Source organism: Ylistrum balloti, unplaced genomic scaffold (assembly GCF_031769215.1).
Source record: "Ylistrum balloti isolate Yb309-2 unplaced genomic scaffold, AGI_CSIRO_Ybal_v1 Utg370672, whole genome shotgun sequence".
NCBI lineage: Eukaryota > Metazoa > Mollusca > Bivalvia > Pectinida > Pectinidae > Ylistrum > Ylistrum balloti.
The window spans coordinates 166,421-188,563 of NW_026782406.1; the positions used below are offsets into that span (position 1 = coordinate 166,421).

At 36.6% G+C, this 22,143-nt stretch overlaps 1 protein-coding gene across 1 annotated transcript; it reads left to right on the plus strand.

Moving 5' to 3' along the window:
- The first annotated feature begins 2,149 nt into the window (after positions 1-2,149).
- LOC132557445 (aldehyde dehydrogenase 1A1-like) lies at positions 2,150-19,790 on the plus strand. The gene is made up of 14 exons (XM_060221929.1): positions 2,150-2,227; positions 3,211-3,315; positions 4,436-4,576; positions 9,500-9,626; positions 9,824-9,885; positions 10,716-10,844; positions 11,206-11,319; positions 13,309-13,411; positions 14,165-14,349; positions 15,559-15,723; positions 16,248-16,405; positions 17,982-18,056; positions 19,078-19,117; positions 19,758-19,790. The coding sequence occupies exons 1-14, from the start codon at positions 2,177-2,179 to the stop codon at positions 19,788-19,790; spliced, it is 1,488 nt and encodes a 495-aa protein (XP_060077912.1). The 5' UTR covers positions 2,150-2,176.
- The last annotated feature ends 2,353 nt before the right edge of the window (positions 19,791-22,143 follow it).

Below are 22,143 nucleotides of genomic sequence, written 5' to 3' on the forward strand. Positions count from 1 at the left end.
GGGACGGCTAGCTGATATCATTAGGTGTACTACAGATGTATAGAGGGGACGGCTAGCTTATATCATTAGGTGTACTACAGATATATATAGTGGACCGGCTAGATAATGTCATTAGGTGTACTACAGATGTATAGAGGGGACGGCTAGCTGATATCATTAGGTGTACTACAGATGTATAGAGGGGACCGGCTAGCTTATATCATTAGGTATACTACAGATGTACTTGTACAAATCTTAAATCAATGCAATATGAGATACCGTCACCAATTGTTTTGTGTGTACAATATATATACATTGTCATTTGCTATTCTTTGTCTTCACATTAAATCTATTCTTGAATAGATTATTTGTAAAACTATTATATTCTGGAAATTAAAACAGAGAAAGAACATATTTCTATTCGTAAAATTAAACGAAAATTTAGTTTTATCGTCGGTATTATTGACAACTTCTATGTTATTGTGTTTATAACAAAAGTGTGCAATAAAATATTAGACAATATAAACCATTTGATTGTCTGTTTAGTTTGAAGTGATAGCAAAACGTGCAATGGAATAAAAGTTTTATCATTGTCAACATATTACACTCTACTAAAGCTACAGCCAGTGAATGGTGTGATTCATATAGAGACAGAGGCAAAACTAAACAACAACAGCAACAGCAGCAACAACAACGAAGACAACAAAACACCAACACTATCACCACCACCACCACCAACAACAACAACAGCAACAACGACGATGACAACAAAACACCACCACCACCACCAACAACAACGACGATGACAACAAAACATCACAACCAACATCACCACCACCACCAACATCACCACCAACATCACCACCACCACCAACAACAACGACGATGACAACAAACACCACCTTGACCACCACCACCACCACCAGCAACAACAACGACGACGATGACAACAAAACACCACCACCACCACCACCACCACCACCACCACCACCACCACCATCACCACCACCATCAACACCACCAATACCACCACCACCACCACCACCACCAGCAGCAGCACCACCACCACCACCACCACCACCACCACCACCACGACAGCCACCACCACCACCGACATGTCAGTAAAACCTGAACTCAAACTCCTAATCGATGTAACGATGGCACATCATGACCAAATATGGAGACCAGTGAATTAGTACAAAAAATATAAGACTTGGGATTCTTAGAGGGACACGTCTTCCTTTCTATTCACAACACGTGACCTATAAATGTTTTTATATCTATGTTCCGTTCTGAAATAAGAACACAGTGAATAACAAGTATCGAGCATTCTAACAAACAACCAACCGTCTTCATATTGCACAAGGAAACGGGATGAGATATGAGACTTGTTATGTTCTACTGTCACTCATTCAACACAAAATATCTAAAATGAAATAGTGTAGGTCTTGTTTCTGGATTTCCTAACTCAACATTCCGGTAAGTATGAATATATCTGTATCGTTATTGTTTCTAGCCAATATTTTGTTTATTTTATATTTATTTTTAAATGACAACAATGAACAAATCCCAGTAGATCGATGTAAGCCTAAATGTACAGTCTAAATTCTGATCATCTGATGTAAAACTTGATCGTTACAAGTCTTCAAGTGATTGCTATATTAGTACATGTAATTAATGTCATTACTATTTCTATATAATTTCAATTATAATAAATTTATAACATGGACTTTTCTCACTCATGTTTGAGTTGGACCTCTCTGAGGAGTTTACTTAAATTCCAGGTCTGGGTTATTTATCAGGTGGAAATAGCGCTTTTATTAGTGATATATAAACACTGTCGTGCGATAATACCAGATAGTCAGTGTGTTGTGTGAATATTTGTAACGCCTAGATCTGGACTCATATCCCTTACCTTTACACAGTGGACGGTCCCTAACCACTCGTGATGTACTTAAATCAGTTTATCTTTGATATAAAAAAACACTTGAATAATGTTCCCGAACAAAACTTTGTAGGAATAAATTAATTGAAAAAAAAGTAGCTCGAAATTTTTAATATGTTTTTATCTGATAAGAAACATGAGACCACATTAGAATGCAACATTATTATCGTCCTTGAATAATGTTCTTACATCAGACACCGTTATCTGGTCAGTCCACCAACAGCTTCAGTCAGATCGTCTACAACCCACAACATGGCTAGTACTCCGACACCCAATCGTACACCTGAAATCAAATATACCCAGGTAGGAAATATTAAGAAAACAATTATTCAAAAAACAAAAACAATAATATTGTACCAAGTGAGGATGAAAACAAATTTACAGTAAACATCGGTGTCTATATGTTTACGACAATTAGACTGAAAATCAATGAAACGATCGAAAGTACATACCGGTAAGTATTTTTTTTTCTTCTGTGTGTATATTTTTTTCTCTTTCTGTGTGTGTGTGTAATTTCTTTTTGTATGTGTGTAATTTCCTTTTTTCTGTGTGTGTATAATTTCTTTTTTTGTGTGTGTGTGTAATTTCTTTTTTCTGTGTTCGTATGTGTAATTTCTTTTTGTGTGTGTTTGTGTGTGGGGGCGTATATTTTTTTTTGTGTGTGTATTTCTTTTTTTTACTGTGTGTGTATTTTTTTCTGTGTGTGTGTCTGAAAATCCCCCCCCCCCTTCCGATGTGTTTGTAGGGAATTATAAGTCGCTTTGGTATGTTTTAATGAACCGCCCATGTAAATGTAGTCACCTCTCTCTTGAATCCTGATGGAGTTTGACCTCTTGCTGACCTCTCCCTGATTGATAAAGTCTAGCTCGTCTGATATTCTACCTCCATCTAGGACACAGTCAGAAATCATTCAGTGACAATATTTCAAACTCTGAAATAATTTTAAATTTCTCGGACGGGTCTCCTTTTGGATGTTTAGATGAAAAAAATATCCATATGAAAGAATAGAAAATATGATTTTGGGTTCATTTATGGCGTGTGTGTAAGTCCCTACTTTTCCTGATAAAAACAATCAAAAGTCCTGAGATACACACCGTTATTGGATTGTTGTCCATGTTGTTTAGGAACTGGTCAGTCTTTTATCATTACACCGTATCTTAGCTTTGATAGTCCAGTTCAACTGACCATTTTCTCCATGAGTGTCACAAATATATGAACTACGGACTTAATCAGATCAATTAACCGTATTTCCTTATTATCTCATTTCTATTTCAATCTTTTAACAGATTTTCATAAACAATGAATTTGTAAACTCTGTGAGTGGAAAGACGTTTCCAACATTTAACCCGTGTACAGAGGAGAAGATAGCAGATATACAGGAAGGAGACAAGGTATTTACTGTGTATAATCATAACAGATATCATCCTACAAATACAATATAAGATCAGAGAGTGTCCCTGACTTTGTAAGGTAAACTGGTGTTTGATACTCTCCGCTGGTAGTGTAGCTATGAAAGGTTAGTAAAACCTGGCAATCGTTGTCAGTATAATGTGACCGGGTGGGTGCTATGATTTCATGATATTTCGGTGTGATAACACTTTATAAGCGTGTCAGTATAATGTGACCGGATGGGTGCTATGATTTCATGATATTTCGGTGTGATAGCACTATATAAGCGTCATGAATTGACTTCATGATCTATGAATACCGTTATCATGTCGTATATGTATGAATGTGTGCTGTATCATGTATCTATGTATTAACATTTCTTGCATTTAAAATTCCTATCACAACATGCGTATGTTCCTATACATATAAACACATGATTTACAAGGCTATGTCATGCCTGTACGTAAGCGTCACATGTACAATCACTGAAATGACGGTATGGTTAATCATCTAAAAAAAAAAGAAAAGTTAATGATGGCGGCGTATACATAAAGACAAACAGGAGAAAATATGTTGGTGGGACATAAACATTTAACATGTTATTTATCTGGTGATACAGTGTTATAGGTTCTGGTATACAAATATGAATTCTGATAAGAAATACGTTGTTTAAAGACTGATATAATCATAATGTTTATATTTTACATAAATGTTGATAAAGTTTTTTTATTTGTAGTGTGTTCTTGTTACGAGTAACAAGTAAGAGGACAAGCGCATTTAGGCTGAAAAATAGAATTCATGTAAACTTTTCAAATTCTATTTTGTGTTTTCGGTCACAATAAAAACAACAAAGCATTGATTTCAAACACAAAATATGGTAACGAGAAAAATAAGAACTCTGACAAAATGAAGCAGAGTCATTTAAATACGACAGACAACTGAATAGATGTACTAGAACAGGGTGGGATGGGTAGGAGTGGGGTGAAAGAAGGGGTAGGGGTGGGAGGTTACATGTAAAAAAAAACAATTGAAATTCGGCCCAGTATCCGTGAAAACACTTATCAGATTATCATCTTTATAAAAAAACTTCAGTAAGAAATAATGATTATTATTTCTGATCAGGAAGATATTCAGAAGGCAGTTGAAGCCGCAAAGGAAGCATTCAAGATTGGATCACCATGGAGACGAATGGATGCTAGTAAACGCGGAAACTTGTTGCAGAAGCTGGGAGACTTGATTGTACGGGATGCAGATTACCTGTCTGTAGGTATATCTAACGTTTTAATGGAGGATAATTTTCACCTTAATTGTCATCATCGTTCATCGTTTGTGATTTTTAAATCTCAATAAAATTGCAGTGGAGTTCACAGAGGTTATAGTACACTCCCTGTTATCTGTGTTAAGGAAGGTACATAGGTTATAGTACACTACATGTTATCTGTGTTAAGGAAGGTACAGAGGTTATAGTACACTCCCTGTTATCTGTGTTAAGGAAGGTACAGAGGTTATAGTACACTACATGTTATCTGTGTTAAGGAAGGTACAGAGGTTATAGTACACTCCCTGTTATCTGTGTTAAGGAAGGTACAGAGGTTATAGTACACTCCCTGTTATCTGTGTTAATGAAGGTACAGAGGTTATAGTACACTACATGTTATCTGTGTTAAGGAAGGTACAGAGGTTATAGTACACTCTCTGTTATCTGTGTTAAGGAAGGTACAGAGGTTATAGTACACTACATGTTATCTGTGTTAAGGAAGGTACAGAGGTTATAGTACACTCTCTGTTATCTGTGTTAAGGAAGTTACAGAGGTTATAGTACACTCCCTGTTATCTGTGTTAAGGAAGTTACAGAGGTTATAGTACTCTCCCTGTTATCTGTGTTAAGGAAGGTACAGAGGTTATAGTACACTCCATGTTATCTGTGTTAAGGAAGGTACATAGGTTATAGTACACTCTCTGTTATCTGTGTTTAGGAAGGTATAGAGGTTATAATACACTCCCTATTATCTGTGTTAAGGAAAGTACAGAGGTTATAATACACTCCCTGTTATCTGTGTTAAGGAAGGTACAGAGGTTATAGTACACTCCCTGTTATCTGTGTTAAGGAAGGTACACAGGTTATAGTACTCTCCCTGTTATCTGTGTTAAGGAAGGTATAGAGGTTATAATACACTCCCTGTTATCTGTGTTAAGGAAGTTACAAAGCTTATAGTACACTCCCTGTTATCTGTGTTAAGGAAGGTACAGAGGTTATAATACACTCCATGTTATCTGTGTTAAGGAAAGTACAGAGGTTATAATACACTCCCTGTTATCTGTGTTAAGGAAGGTACACAGGTTATAGTACTCTCCCTGTTATCTGTGTTAAGGAAGGTACAGAGGTTATAGTACACTCCCTGTTATCTGTGTTAAGGACGTTACAGAGGTTATAGTACACTACATGTTATCTGTGTTAATGAAGGTACAGAGGTTATAGTACACTCCCTGTTATCTGTGTTAATGAAGGTACAGAGGTTATAGTACACTCCATGTTATCTGTGTTAAGGAAGGTACAGAGGTTATAGTACACTCCCTGTTATCTGTGTTAAGGAAAGTACAGAGGTTATAATACACTCCCTGTTATATGTGTTAAGGAAAGTACAGAGGTTATAATACACTCCCTGTTATCTGTGTTAAGGAAGGTACAGAGGTTATAGTACACTCCATGTTATCTGTGTTAAGGAAGGTACAGATGTTATAATACACTCCCTGTTATCTGTGTTAAGGAAGGTACAGAGGTTATGGTACACTCCCTATCTGTGTTAAGGAAGGTACAGATGTTATAATACACTCCCTGTTATCTGTGTTAAGGAAGGTACAGAGGTTATAGTACACTCCCTGTTATCTGTGTTAAGGAAGGTACAGAGGTTATAGTACACTCCCTATCTGTGTTAAGGAAGGTACAGAGGTTATAGTACAATCTCTGTTATCTGTGTTAAGGAACTTACAGAGGTTATAGTACACTACATGTTATCTGTGTTAAGGAAGGTACAGAGATTATAGTACACTCCATGTTATCTGTGTTAAGGAAGGTACAGAGGTTATAGTACACTCCATGTTATCTGTGTTAAGGAAGGTACAGATGTTATAGTACACTCCCTGTTATCTGTGTTAAGGAAGGTACAGCGGTTATAGTACACTCCATGTTATCTGTGTTTGGGAAGGTACAGAGGTTATAGTACACTCCATGTTATCTGTGTTAAGGAAGGTACAGAGGTTATAGTACACTCCCTGTTATCTGTGTTAAGGAAGTTACAGCGGTTATAGTACACTCCATGTTATCTGTGTTTGGGAAGGTACAGAGGTTATAGTACACTCCATGTTATCTGTGTTAAGGAAGGTACAGAGGTTATAGTACACTCCCTGTTATCTGTGTTAAGGAAGGTACAGAGGTTATAGTACACTCCCTGTTATCTGTGTTAAGGAAGGTACATAGGTTATAGTACACTCCCTGTTATCTGTGTTAAGGAAGGTACTGAGGTTATAATACACTCCCTGTTATCTGTGTTAAGGAAGGTACATAGGTTATAGTACACTACATGTTATCTGTGTTAGGGAAGGTACAGAGGTTATAGTACACTCCCTGTTATCTGTGTTAAGGAAGGTACACAGGTTATAGTACACTACATGTTATCTGTGTTTGGGAAGGTACAGAGGTTATAGTACACTCCCTGTTATCTGTGTTAAGGAAGTTACAGAGGTTATAGTACACTACATGTTATCTGTGTTTGGGAAGGTACAGAGGTTATAATACACTCCATGTTATCTGTGTTAAGGAAGGTACAGAGGTTATAGTACACTCCCTGTTATCTGTGTTAAGGAAGTTACAGCGGTTATAGTACACTCCATGTTATCTGTGTTAAGGAAGGTACACAGGTTATAGTACACTCCCTGTTATCTGTGTGAAGGAAGGTACAGAGGTTATAGTACACTCCCTGTTATCTGTGTTAAGGAAGGTACAGAGGTTATAGTACACTCCATGTTATCTGTGTTAAGGACGTTACAGCGGTTATAGTACACTCCATGTTATCTGTGTTAAGGAAAGTACAGAGGTTATAATACACTCCCTGTTATATGTGTTAAGGAAAGTACAGAGGTTATAATACACTCCCTGTTATCTGTGTTAAGGAAGGTACAGAGGTTATAGTACACTCCATGTTATCTCTGTTAAGGAAGGTACAGATGTTATAATACACTCCCTGTTATCTGTGTTAAGGAAGGTACAGAGGTTATGGTACACTCCCTATCTGTGTTAAGGAAGGTACAGATGTTATAATACACTCCCTGTTATCTGTGTTAAGGAAGGTACAGAGGTTATAGTACACTCCCTGTTATCTGTGTTAAGGAAGGTACAGAGGTTATAGTACACTCCCTATCTGTGTTAAGGAAGGTACAGAGGTTATAGTACACTCCCTGTTATCTGTGTTAAGGACGTTACAGAGGTTATAGTACACTACATGTTATCTGTGTTTGGGAAGGTACAGAGGTTATAATACACTCCATGTTATCTGTGTTAAGGAAGGTACAGAGGTTATAGTACACTCCCTGTTATCTGTGTTAAGGAAGGTACAGAGGTTATAGTACACTCCCTGGTATCTGTGTTAAGGAAGGTACAGAGGTTATAGTACACTCCCTGTTATCTGTGTTAAGGAAGTTACAGCGGTTATAGTACACTCCATGTTATCTGTGTTAAGGAAGGTACAGAGGTTATAGTACACTCCCTGTTATCTGTGTGAAGGAAGGTACAGAGGTTATAGTACACTCCCTGTTATCTGTGTTAAGGAAGGTACAGAGGTTATAGTACACTCCATGATATCTGTGTTTGGGAAGGTACAGAGGTTATAGTACACTCCCTGTTATCTGTGTTTGGGAAGGTACAGAGGTTATAGTACACTCCCTGTTATCTGTGTTTGGGAAGGTACAGAGGTTATAATACACTCCCTGTTATCTGTGTGAAGGAAGGTACAGAGGTTATAGTACACTCCCTGTTATCTGTGTTAAGGAAGGTACAGAGGTTATAGTACACTCCATGTTATCTGTGTTAAGGACGTTACAGCGGTTATAGTACACTCCATGTTATCTGTGTTAAGGAAGGTACACAAGTTATAGTACACTCCCTGTTATCTGTGTTAAGGAAGGTACAGAGGTTATAGTACACTCCCTGTTATCTGTGTGAAGGAAGGTACACAGGTTATAGCACACTCCCTGTTATCTGTGTTAAGGAAGTTACAGAGGTTATAGTACACTCCCTGTTATCTGTGTTAAGGAAGGTACAGAGGTTATAGTACACTCCCTGTTATCTGTGTTAAGGAAGTTACAGAGGTTATAGTACACTCCCTGTTATCTGTGTTAAGGAAGGTACATAGGTTATAGTACACTACATGTTATCTGTGTTTGGGAAGGTACAGAGGTTATAGTACACTCCCTGTTATCTGTGTTAAGGAAGGTACAGCGGTTATAGTACACTCCCTGTTATCTGTGTTAAGGAAGTTACAGAGGTTATAGTACACTCCCTGTTATCTGTGTTAAGGAAGTTACAGAGGTTATAGTACACTCCCTGTTATCTGTGTTAAGGAAGTTACAGAGGTTATAGTACACTCCCTGTTATCTGTGTTAAGGAAGGTACAGAGGTTATAGTACACTCCCTGTTATCTGTGTTAATGAAGGTACAGAGGTTATAGTACACTCCCTGTTATCTGTGTTAAGGAAGTTACAGAGGTTATAGTACACTCCCTGTTATCTGTGTTAAGGAAGGTACAGAGGTTTTAATACACTCCCTGTTATCTTTGTTAAGGAAGGTACACAGGTTAAAATACGCTCCCTGTTATCTGTGTGAAGGAAGGTACACAGGTTATAGTACACTCCCTGTTATCTGTGTTAAGGAAGTTACAGCGGTTATAATACACTCTCTGTTATCTGTGTTAAGGAAGGTACAGCGGTTATAATACACTCTCTGTTATCTGTGTTAAGGAAGGTACAGAGGTTATAGTACACTCCCTGTTATCTGTGTTAAGGAAGGTACAGAGGTTATAGTACACTACATGTTATCTGTGTTAAGGAAGGTACAGAGGTTATAGTACACTCCCTGTTATCTGTGTTAAGGAAGTTACAGAGGTTACCTACACTAGTGTTTTTATCTGGCAGAGCCTAGAGACCCTGGACAATGGCAAACCCTACCAGAACGCTTATGCCACTGTTGTTGCGTCAGGAAATAGTCTCAGGTATTTTGGTGGCTGGGCAGACAAAATTCAAGGAAAAACCATTCCTATTGGTGAGTACGAAGGGAGAAAATAAATGTGAATAATTAAAAAAAGCTACAAAAATAGGATGAAGTGTTTAACTAAAGCTGTCTGTAGTAAATTGCTATTTAAAATTAAGTGTTTATTAATTGCAAGTTAACACAATATTGATGTGTAACGAAACTAAAAGAAAAAACTCAGGAGAAATGTATGACACTCTCATTTTCAGACGGAGACTTCTTCTGTTACACCAGACACGAACCGGTCGGCGTTTGTGCTCAAATTATCCCGGTCAGTGTTCTCTTTTTGTATCAATTTCACTTTGATGTTCTGTTTTGGGACTTTCTCTTCACGTTAGTAACGTCAATAAATATTTATAACACAAACAGTAGAAGATTAGAGTGTGATGTTTCGATGATTACACGGTCACCTACATCTTATAACACAAACAGTAGAAGATTAGAGTGTGACGTTTCGATGATTACACGGTCACCTACATCTTATAACACAACCAGTAGAAGATTAGAGTGTGACGTTTCGATGACTACACGGTCACCTTCATCTTATAACACAACCAGTAGAAGATTAGAGTGTGACGTTTCGATGATTACACGGTCACCTACATCTTATAACATTACCAGTAGAAGATTAGAGTGTGACGTTTCGATGACTACATGTTCACCTTCATCAGATTAATGACCAGTATGGAGCGTACTAGAACTGATGTATGTAGTGTATGAGATCTACACAGTCACCTTCATCAGACAAATGACCAGTGTGGAGTGTACTAGCACTGACATATGTAGTACTTGAGACGGTAAGGAATCGACCATCTGTGTACAAAGCATTACAGTACAGCTAAAAGAAGTTGGTCAGGTCCTCTCCATTTTGTAAATACGTTAGTCACTGCTACTACGTTTCAATTAACGTCACACTCCAATCTTTTACTGACTTTGTCATAAGAACCTTTATTCCATTCAAAATCTATATTCAAAAATGATATATTTCTTTGTCTTTAAATTTGATGCAATGTTTCATATTCATTAAGGCATAGACACGTTGGTTTTCGTATTTCAAAATCGATTTCTAAATACAGTCAAGCCTTTTCTTGCCCTCTGCAGTGGAACTTTCCAATCATTCTTACGGTGTGGAAGTTGGGTCCAGCCCTGGCCACTGGTAACGTGGTAATCATTAAACCTGCCGAACAGACACCTCTAACGGCTATATACCTCGCGGCGTTAGTCAAGGAGGTAGGTATTGATCGACATACAGAAGGTGTGTGTTTGTGTGCGATGATCATTGGTAGGTCTGGTTGCTTTTGTTGTTGTTTACCTAACATGGAGACATGGTATTTTTTTACTTCAGTTGACAAGGCGGTTATCATCTATAAATCAGAGGACGCTTACCCTTCCGAAATATCTGGTCTTATTATCCTTTTACTTTTTCGAAGATCTGTGTCTTCACATTTAACCCTCATGCCATCAATTTGTAATTAAAATTTTGTAGTCGTTGCAGCATTTTTGGTTGACTTTTTTGAAACGATGCCACATTAAAAGAAAGTGTAGAAAGAAGTTGTATTTATGTCTTGTATTTACTTTCCTTTCTTTTCAGGCAGGATTTCCTCCAGGAGTCGTGAACGTGGTCCCTGGGTACGGTCAAACCGCTGGAGCCGCACTGTCAGGTCACATGGAAGTCGACAAAATCGCTTTCACAGGCTCTACCGAAGTATGTCTTAAGCCGAGGTTTTACTGATAATTCTACCGACGTATGTCTTATGTCGAGGTTTTACTGATAATTCTACCGACGTACGTCTTATGTCGAGGTTTTACTTATAATTCTACCGACGTATGTCTTATGTCGAGGTTTTACTGATAATTCTACCGACGTATGTCTTATGTCGAGGTTTTACTGATAATTCTACCGACGTATGTCTTATGTCGAGGTTTTACTGATAATTCTACCGACGTATGTCTTATGTCGAGGTTTTACTGATAATTCTACCGACGTACGTCTTATGTCGAGGTTTTACTGATAATTCTACGGACGTATGTTTTATGTCGAGGTTTTACTGATAACTCTACCGACGTATGTCTTATGTCGAGGTTTTACTGATAACTCTACCGACGTACGTCTTATGTCGAGGTTTTACTGATAATTCTACCGACGTACGTCTTATGTCGAGGTTTTACTGATAATTCTACCGACGTATGTCTTATGTCGAGGTTTTACTGATAATTCTACTGACGTATGTTTTATGTCGAGGTTTTACTGATAACTCTACCGACGTATGTCTTATGTCGAGGTTTTACTGATAATTCTACTGACGTATGTCTTATGTCGAGGTTTTACTGATAATTCTACCGACGTACGTCTTATGTCGAGGTTTTACTGATAATTCTACCGACGTACGTCTTATGTCGAGGTTTTACTGATAATTCTACCGACGTATGTCTTATGTCGAGGTTTTACTGATAATTCTACCGACGTACGTCTTATGTCGAGGTTTTACTTATAATTCTACCGACGTATGTCTTATGTCGAGGTTTTACTGATAATTCTACCGACGTACGTCTTATGTCGAGGTTTTACTGATAATTCTACCGACGTACGTCTTATGTCGAGGTTTTACTTATAATTCTACCGACGTACGTCTTATGTCGAGGTTTTACTGATAATTCTACCGACGTACGTCTTATGTCGAGGTTTTACTGATAATTCTACCGACGTACGTCTTATGTCGAGGTTTTACTGATAATTCTACCGACGTATGTCCTATGTCGAGGTTTTACTGATAATTCTACAGATTTATGTCTTATGTCGAGGTTTTACTGATAATTCTACCGACGTACGTCTTATGTCGAGGTTTTACTTATAATTCTACCGACGTATGTCTTATGTCGAGGTTTTACTGATAATTCTACCGACGTATGTCTTATGTCGAGGTTTTACTGATAATTCTACCGACGTATGTTTTATGTCGAGGATTTACTAATAGTTCTGCAGCTCATGGGAGTTAATACTGCTCCAAGGTCTGTTTTGTGCCAAAATGTTTTACTTGTAGCTCTACCGATGTTTGTCTTATCTCGAGGTTTTACCGAGGTAAGTCCTATCTGTGGGGTTTTGTGATTGGTCTTTGGGCAAAGTTTTATTTGTAGGTCTACCGAGTAGGTTTAATTTCTACATGCCACATTGTAATGCTATAGAATAGTTTGAGAGTATGAACGTGTACTAGACATTCTACTACAATAATTAGATATATAAAACTTACGATGACTAGTGTGCCTCCCGTTATGGAGTTTGTTTTGAGCTTGGCTTGGTTATATCTAATTCTAAATTTATATAAAAAAGCTAATATTCACTTGTATTTCTTTGTTCAGTCTTCGAGATAATAGGACCTGGCAATGTGTGCACAATACAGTAAGTTAGCTGATGACTGATAATTAAATGTATTATATTCTATCACAACAGTATAAAACTCCTGCTCGGATTCAGTGATGGGATTAAGAAAAACAGTACGAAGTCATAATGTTTTATAACCAGAATGACTTAACGAGACACGAGATAATGCACTATCGTTCCAGTATGCCAAATCACACAGACCTCGAGTCATGAAAGTCTCCAACGGGAAGCTGTCGATCTCAAGAACAGGAAATGAATTCCTATACTTAACAATGTGATCGGCTACATTTTTTTTAATCTTATAACAAATTGTAGGTTGGACACATCATCATGAAGGCAGCAGCTGAGTCTAATCTGAAGCGTCCGACACTAGAACTAGGAGGAAAGAGTCCTAACGTTATCTTCGCGGATGCAGAGAGTGAGTGTTCTTTCATACAGAACTGAAACAGAGAAAGAAGGAACCTTTTGTCACGTTCATTTGATATCACTTAGACTTTGTGATAGCTAGTTTGCCTGGTGTTCCTGTTGTTTTATACCTTGTCCTAATTTGTGAACGTGGCACTACTTTTTTTTTGATTGACCAAGATTTACATGGCGGGAGTCGTCGATGAAGCAGGAGACGCTTAATCTTCCGGAATACCTTGTACTTTTTCAGGAGTCTCGATGAAAACCTTTTTTTATTCATATCTTGCCTTAGTTTTATTGAATTTGAATTTGGATTATGATTATGTTGGCATGTTGAAATTTCGTGTTGTTTATCGTCTGTGTGCGGACTCAATTTTCAACACTCCGTGACATATTGCAGACACGAATCGCTAAATAATGTAACACACAGTAAGGGTGTTGTAATACTCTAATAATCTATATCAGATTGGTCGGGATCAGTGTTTACATTAAAGCTAAACAAAGCCTTTAATTTTGAAACGGTTTTAGTTTCACAATCTCTACCAGGGTTGTCGTTCCATAAGCTCACTTGCTAGAAATCGATATTTTCACTGCAGTTACTGGGATCTGCTGTCACAATTAGCGAAAATACCAAAACTTGGTATTGTTTTGACCATAAAACCTTTTGTTTTACTGCGAAAAATATAACGTAATATTCAATAAAAAATAAATAATTAAAAAAAGATGAAAATAGTAATAGCTCGACCACCTCCTTCTTTTGTTAAAGTGGGTAGTGCTTTGATGTGGGCGCACGAGGGAGTGATGTATAATTCCGGTCAGGTGTGCACGGCCGGAAGTCGGACATTTGTCCAAGAGGACATCTATGACACGTTTGTTCAGAAGAGTGTGGAGCTGGCCAAAGCGAGAGTTGTAGGCGATCCTTTTGATCCCGCCACCAAAAACGGACCTCAGGTATTGTTGGTAGTGTTTCGTTGTGTAAAGGGGGTTCCATACCGCGTGAACAATTAATTAGTCTGTAGGGAATCCCTTTATCTCGGTCCTTTTCTGTACCTGTACAAGCAGTATCAGATTTTTATACAAATTATTACTTTTTAATTTATTGGAGACATTAATCGGCCACAGTATTAATTGACGTTAATTTGAAATTATGTTTCATCTAAACTTACAAAATGTGCTAGATATTTGAGTTACTGACCAACTTACAAAATGCGCTAGATATTTGAGTTACTGACCAACTCACAAAATGTATTAGATATTTGAGTTACTGACCTGTACTGATCTGGTTTGTGATAATTTGACTCTATCAACAGTTTAAGCCCTAAATATCAATTACGAGTCTAGGAGGACAAAAGAGCTTTATGATACAGTTTAATTAACAACGGGCAACCCTGTGTTCAATTCTAGATTTGTATTGTAGAATCCTCTCGTTTACATCCTCCATCATTTGCGTTACATTGGTCTCTAGATGATCGTTTGTACAAGTCGCCCGTTCAGAAACTAAAAGTCGCCTATCGAACCAATGAATCTTCAATAATTCAAGAGCTTACCTGGTTCCCTTGCCCTACAGAGCAAAAGCCCAGAAAGTTTGAAGTTTAGGAATTTCTGTGTAAATGTGTCTTTCGTTCAAATTGTGCCCTTGTTTAATTAGATTTAAGTATGTATTGTGTCGACATGTTGGTATTTTCTGATGTTTTTGGATTAAGAATTTTGAGTACGTTGTCACAGTATTATAGATTTGAGCACACACACACAAGTCGTGGTGAACAGCTTTGTGAGTACGGGCCCTAGAGGACATCCAGACAGATATATGACAGCTTGGTGGCTCTACCGTATCTTATCTTAATTTGCCATTCACTTGTTTGTCTTTTGTACAACCTTCTACACGAAATGTAAAAAGTTGGTTGTGTTGAAATATAACTTCAGGTTGTAATATTTGACAGATTCACGGCCCTACCGTATCTAAATCTAAAGTCATAATAAAAACCACCATTCACTGGTGTGTCTATTGTGCAGTCGTTGAAAGGAAGATAACTGCAGATTTAATTACTTGAATAAACTTAAAATACATCGGAAATGTCCGAATGAAAATAGGCAAAGTATTTTCTTTATATATTAGCGAAGCTTCGATGTAGTCCAAGTTTAAATGATTACGTGTTATAGATAGACGATGAACAGTTTAAGAGAATAATGGAACTGATTGAGTCTGGTAAGAAGGAAGGCGCCACATTGGAGTGTGGAGGAGAAAGAATCGGGGACAAAGGCTACTTTATTACCCCAACCGTGTTCTCCGGAGTCCAAGATGACATGCGCATAGCTAAAGAAGAGGTATAACATTTTGTATCCCTGATCACCTTGATATAAACTAGTATCACTGGTTACTGGGAACCAATATACTATAGATTTAAAAGGAACTGATGTTTAATAGTTTGGAAATAAATCGATATACAATAGGTTGCAAAGAAATCAATATATTATAGATTGGAAAATAATAGATATTGCGGATGGTTTTCATGTTTCCGAAGTATGATCTATGTATCGCTATGACAATGTTTGCTGTAGTAAGAGATTCATTATAGCTGTAGAGTGACAAAATTAGGCATAACGTTACATTAGTCATGTATATAGAAATCTAAAGCAAGATTTGACTGCAATAATACTGAACAACTTGTCACAGACTCGTATTTATACTAATTATTGGCTCATAAAGACAGACGTTCTGAGTTTTACTGCAGGTTTTGATCGGTGGACTATGGAAATGTCTAAACAATTAAAACGTGTTAAAGTATTGCTTAGTTTCGACAAAGCGCTTAGACAATTGATAACAGTATGTATTTATATGATTTGTATAGATCTTTGGCCCTGTCCAGCAAATCATCAAGTTTAAAACAATGGACGAGGTGATTGAGCGAGCAAACAAAACACAATATGGCCTGGGCGCCGCTATCTTCACCAAGGATATCGACAAAGCTTTTACCTTCTCACAGGCTGTGAAGGCTGGAACCGTTTGGTAGGTAAACGTTTTGTGGATTTATCGAAAGGTTGAATCAAAAGAAATATAATGTCCATTGATGTCATAAAATTGATTATTGTTTTTTTTTTCATTTTTTTTTATAAGTTATTTTTACGGTTTAATTCCATTATCAAAAATACCGAAACATATACCACCTTTTACACTATCAATGAAATAACATTAATTTTATAACATAGTTAAATGTGACGGAATTTTTATTAGATACAATTAAATTCAATACTTAGAAATATCAAAAGGTTCTAAAATTAAACACAACATTATGATTTACATAATCATTTTGTCCCTAGAAGTCTTGTTATATAGCCGTACATATTCTCTCTGCTATCTATATACTCATTTTTAAGTTGGATTTCAATGATAATCGGAGTTAATACTTGCAATATTTTGGAACACTTTTTTAAGTATTTGAATGTTTATTAGAAACGCTAGTGTGTTCCTGAAACAAACACATAAAACTATACAATAACATTTCAACATTTCAACTGGAAGTGAGATTCTCACGCGGACGCGCTGCTGATGAATGTTACAAGTACTAATACCATGATAACAACAGTTTTCAATCTCGTTTTTAAAAGTAGAGCTAATGTTACAAAACCGTGTCAAAAAGGAAAAAATAACAAGAAAAAAAAAATTCTACACCAGCTTTAAGACGGTGGAAAATCCATCTTCGGACGATGTTTTTGAGTTTCCATGTCATGGCAAACTGTCTAGTGAGACTCCGCGGAATGACCATATTCTACAGTCAAGTCTGGGTGATGATCTCGAGAACTACTATACAGAATATGAACATAGTTCACTTATCGTATATTGATTGAAGTATAAACATACTGGTTGCCGCAAGTATCAACATACTGGTTACCGGAAGTATAAACATACTGGTTACCGGCAGTATAAACATACTGGTTACCGGAAGTATCAACACACTGGTTGCCGCAAGTATAAACATACTGGTTACCGGAAGTATCAACATACTGGTTACCGGAAGTATAAACATACTGGTTGCCGCAAGTATAAACATAGTGGTAACCGGCAGTATAAACATATTGGTTACCGGAAGTATAAACATACTGGTTATCGGAAGTATAAACATATTGGTTACCGGAAGTATAAACATCCTGGTTACCGGAAGTATAAACATATTGGTTACCGGAAGTATAAACATACTTTTTACAGGAGGTGTAAGCATGCTGCTTACTGGAAGTGATCCATGCCATTGTCAACATCATGATTTGATATATGACAAAGTTGACAATTATCACACCAGTGTTGTTGGGTTTTAATAAAAATGTCTGGTTATTTATTATAAACATATGATACCACCAACCTTAATCCTGTTGTCTGTGGATTATGATCGAACGAGTCTCGTGGACTACATTAAAACGTGAAGTAACAGTATGTCATGTACTGATTTCTGAAGTAACACATTATATTACGTTATCAACCCGTATCACACGTAGTTGTACCAATAGTTAGGTGGTATGTTCCAATGGACAAAATATGTTTATAAAACTGACACGTGATTATTATTTCATATTGTCCTCTACCTTTTAAGGGTCAACTGCTACAATATCCTAAGTCCAATGGCTCCGTTTGGTGGATTCAAGATGTCAGGTCTCGGACGTGAGCTGTAAGTTTTTTTATCAATTTATTTGCGATTGTGTACAACATTCCTAAATTCATGCTTGCAGTAGTAGTAAAACACGGTTATAACGAATCACTGTGGATCAAAGGAACACACACACGGATAAAACCAATTGTGTCTAATAGTGCATTCGTACTTCCCATTACACTAGAATGTAATGTGGAAATAGAAAATCTTACATTGTGTTAACTATCCAAACCGTTAGAAGTGTTGGACATTCCTAGTTGTTGTATTTCTTAATGCGTCCATTGTATGGCGCCTCGCATTTATAAATTTTACATCACATGTACACGTAACAAAATACTTTAACAAATGTTAGTATAAATAGCCATCATGTAACCTTACTAAATGATTACTGATGGAAAATGTCAGGGTAAATATTGGTACCATTTCAGGTATTAACTTCAAAACATTTGAGAATCTCTTTGTGTTGATAATAAATATTTTATGATATAAAGATGTGTTTATCACAGCTAGCTAATTAATTTATTATTAGAAACGGTTGATTTATTAGATAACTCCAGCCAGTCTGGCACCTCAAACAAAGAATGAGTAAAACTTTGACAAAAAACTGTAGCCCGTAAGGATGTGTTATTTTGTTTCCTTAAGCCAAGTTGTGGTTATCTGATGTTGAGAGATCACACTCTGATATACATATGCCAAGTGAAGAATAAACAGCCATCACTCATATTATCTCTCTGTAATGGACATCGACGTGAAGATGGTTTGAAAGGTGTTAGAAATACATTTATTTTGTGCTCACGGTTGAAAGTGCCTTGCGAGTTGGGAAGGTAAATCACCACCCCTTCTCATTCTACATGGGACGCCCTTACTATCTTGTAATTACTGGCAACGGAACACTGCAAGTCTGTTCTATTATTGAACCCGAGGGTAGGATGGAATGGTGATGTTAGCAATATGAGCAGTTTTTATGACAATATCGCATACACGATGTTCTGATAATGAAATGATGATTATAACTATATTTAATAACATTGTTTTGTAGAGGAGAGTACGGACTTCAACAATATACAGAGGTGAAAAATGTAAGTTTTACCGATGAGTAGCCATAGAAACATCATATTCATATAAACGCTTTACACATTGGCTACTGAAGTAAATCTCCCGATCTACCGCATTAACATTCCAATGTGAAGTGTCAGCGAGGAAACAACTGTCAATATATTAGCCAGAATTATATTTGCTGTGTTTTTAACGAGTTCAAGTTTTCATCACTATCGATAATGAAAAACAATATATAAATGTTTGTAAGTCAGCCAATGTTGGGTCTTTACATATACTGCTGTAATGATTAAATATAGCCAATTAACCTTATGTAAGTTTTCAACAAACGTTCATTTCAGTAGTGATAGACGTAAACATACTACATGTATGTTACTAAATTGGCTCTTTATATATTATTTCTTTAGGGTGTATGTTATCAGTTGAAACATGTGTTTTGGTGAATATTTGAATAACGTTTTAATATACACAATTCAATAATTAGTTAATTATTTTATATTTTGATAAAGAGAAACGATTGCCTATTGTTTAAATGTTACTTGATTGGGAGAGTAAGATGCACCCTGAAATTAAAAGTAATGCGAGTATTTTTGTATACATAAAGTAAAGTTAATGAAAACGTCTGCATACAACAGTGTACTAAACTTGATCTTTTATCTATAGGTGGTGGTGAAGATTCCACAGAAGAATTCGTAAGGCATCGCTTGTGTGTATGAAAGCCGACGATAAGTACATCTGCTGTACAAATATCATCCTGCTTCCTAGTGCGAACTATATGGATCTCAAATATACACTGGATATGATTTGATAACTTTGTATCGGGCATCCTATATAAAAATCATCATTTTCGTTGCGTAAAGATTTTTTGCAAGCGTTAAATAAAATTATTGTACCGTCAAAACTTCATACTACTGTCTTGTGTTTCATTGTTAGATGATTTTTCATTAAATATAAAAATGCAGTGACGGATAATATGTCATTCACGTGTCGTTATATTTCGCCCTGTCATTCCTTCATCTGTAACAATTACTCTGCTGATAGAGATAAGTATTGTTTCATTGGTTCATTACTTCCTATTACAAAAATTTGCATGATTGCACAAAAGTGAATAACATTATATAATACAAATTAAGATACAATAGTGTAAAACAATGGATTAAACTGCATCCTACAGCTGTTTCGTCCTTCTATGACTCGTCAGTGATGCTACATCATACAGCTGTTTCGTCCTTCTAGGACTCGTCAGTGATGCTAAATCATACAGCTGTTTCGTCCTTCTAGGACTCGTCAGTGATGCTAAATCATACAGCTGTTTCGTCCTTCTAGGACTCGTCAGTGATGCTACATCATACAGCTGTTTCGTCCTTCTAGGACTCGGCGGTGATGCTACATCATACAGCTGTTTCGTCCTTCTAGGACTCGTCAGTGATGCTACATCATACAGCTGTTTCGTCCTTCTAGGACTCGTCAGTGATACTACATCATACAGCTGTTTCGTCCTTCTAGGACTCGGCAGTGATGCTAAGGCCTTGCAATGGTCCTGTAATGCACCAATTTTGTTAATCACATATATCTGATAATTTTAGATAAATGTTAAGTACCTTCTATCAATTAATTGGTATTAATTGGTAATTATCATATTTTTATTTATTTATTTTCACGCTTGAATTCTACCCTGAAACATATAACATCCCTAAAATCTAACCATCTTCATAGAATGTGTTTTTCTCTCTGAGTTATTGTATTATAGTGTTCAGTTTGGGTGTTATTGGTGTGGAGTTTAACAATGACAAAACCAAGTATTTCAAATCTCTGACCATCTTGATTTGAAAATGGCATGTGCAGTTTAAACAGAAGCAGGGTTAGACAATTTTGAAATTGAAAAATAAAAGAATAAAAAAAGAGTACAAACAAATAAACATAGCCTTTGTTTAAACCCTATTTGAAGCTGCGAATGTTTAAAAAAAATCAAAAAAATCTCAGTACCAGTAAGAAAATCTATTTGGGACGTTTCGATGACTACACTATAAAATTACTGACCTGAAGAGTATGTTTCGCAATTACTTCAACGATGATTGACCTAAAGACACGCAGGTGAAAACCACCTTCAGTTAAGATTTTTGTTACAGCTGATGAATAAAGATGGATCCTGTATATAACTGGACAGCTAATCATATCTGTATACAGTATTTCAACACAGAACATCTGAACCCTTTTAACTCTGTATACCTTACATTGATCCTGCTGAAGGATGGCCATGCTATCTGTAGTTCTCTGTTTGTCAGAGGTTAGACTATGTGGGGGTACAAGATGAACAGCTGAATAGCATACCACATACACGGATAACTAAGATTTCCCTACCTCCAGCTGACTAAGTAATGCAAATACAACGTTTAGATAAATAACTGACCCTTCTGCTGATTTCAAAAGCAGGTGTACTTTAAAGATATTTTGCACGTATAGAATGAAATAAAATCTAGTATATCATATCTTTTGTCTCTGTGTATGTCCTTTATTCTGTGAACCACCAAGTCGTTATAATGTCAATATATAGTAAATTCTTAGGATCTTTATTGACTGCCATTTTCATATGAACCTTATTATTCACTAATGCTTCTCGCATAATACCAACAACAATTTACACATCAAACAGATCATAATTGTGGCAAATTACGTAAATGTTTCACTACAATCCAATAAGAAACATGTGATGTGTTGAACAGACATGAATGATCCAGATTTGGCGATAACAGAATGCAACATGAGATTGCCAACATGTCAACATAATCATAATCCAAACCCAAAATCAATAAAACTGGGGTAAAATATTGACAAATGAAATATTTACACGGAAACTCCGGAGGACGAATAGGTGTTCCGACAGGGTAAAGGTATCCGGCTTTATAGACGACATCTACTATGTAAATCCTGTAAGAAGTTAGAAATTCTAAATAATGACAACACCCACTCACAATATACAAATTCATCAACAAATCGTTTTTTAAATGCAATAGGCCATTCCAACATTTAAACATACAAACCCTTGTCT

What these genes read in the sequence shown, in the direction of transcription:
- LOC132557445 (XM_060221929.1), top strand. Translation starts at nt 2,177, where the DNA reads ATGGCTAGTACTCCGACACCCAATCGTACACCTGAAATCAAATATACC. An exon ending in ATATACAGGAAGGAGACAAG is followed by an intron (nt 3,316 to 4,435) that starts GTATTTACTGTG and finishes ATTTCTGATCAG; the next exon opens with GAAGATATTCAGAAGGCAGT. An exon ending in CCACCAAAAACGGACCTCAG is followed by an intron (nt 14,350 to 15,558) that starts GTATTGTTGGTA and finishes TACGTGTTATAG; the next exon opens with ATAGACGATGAACAGTTTAA.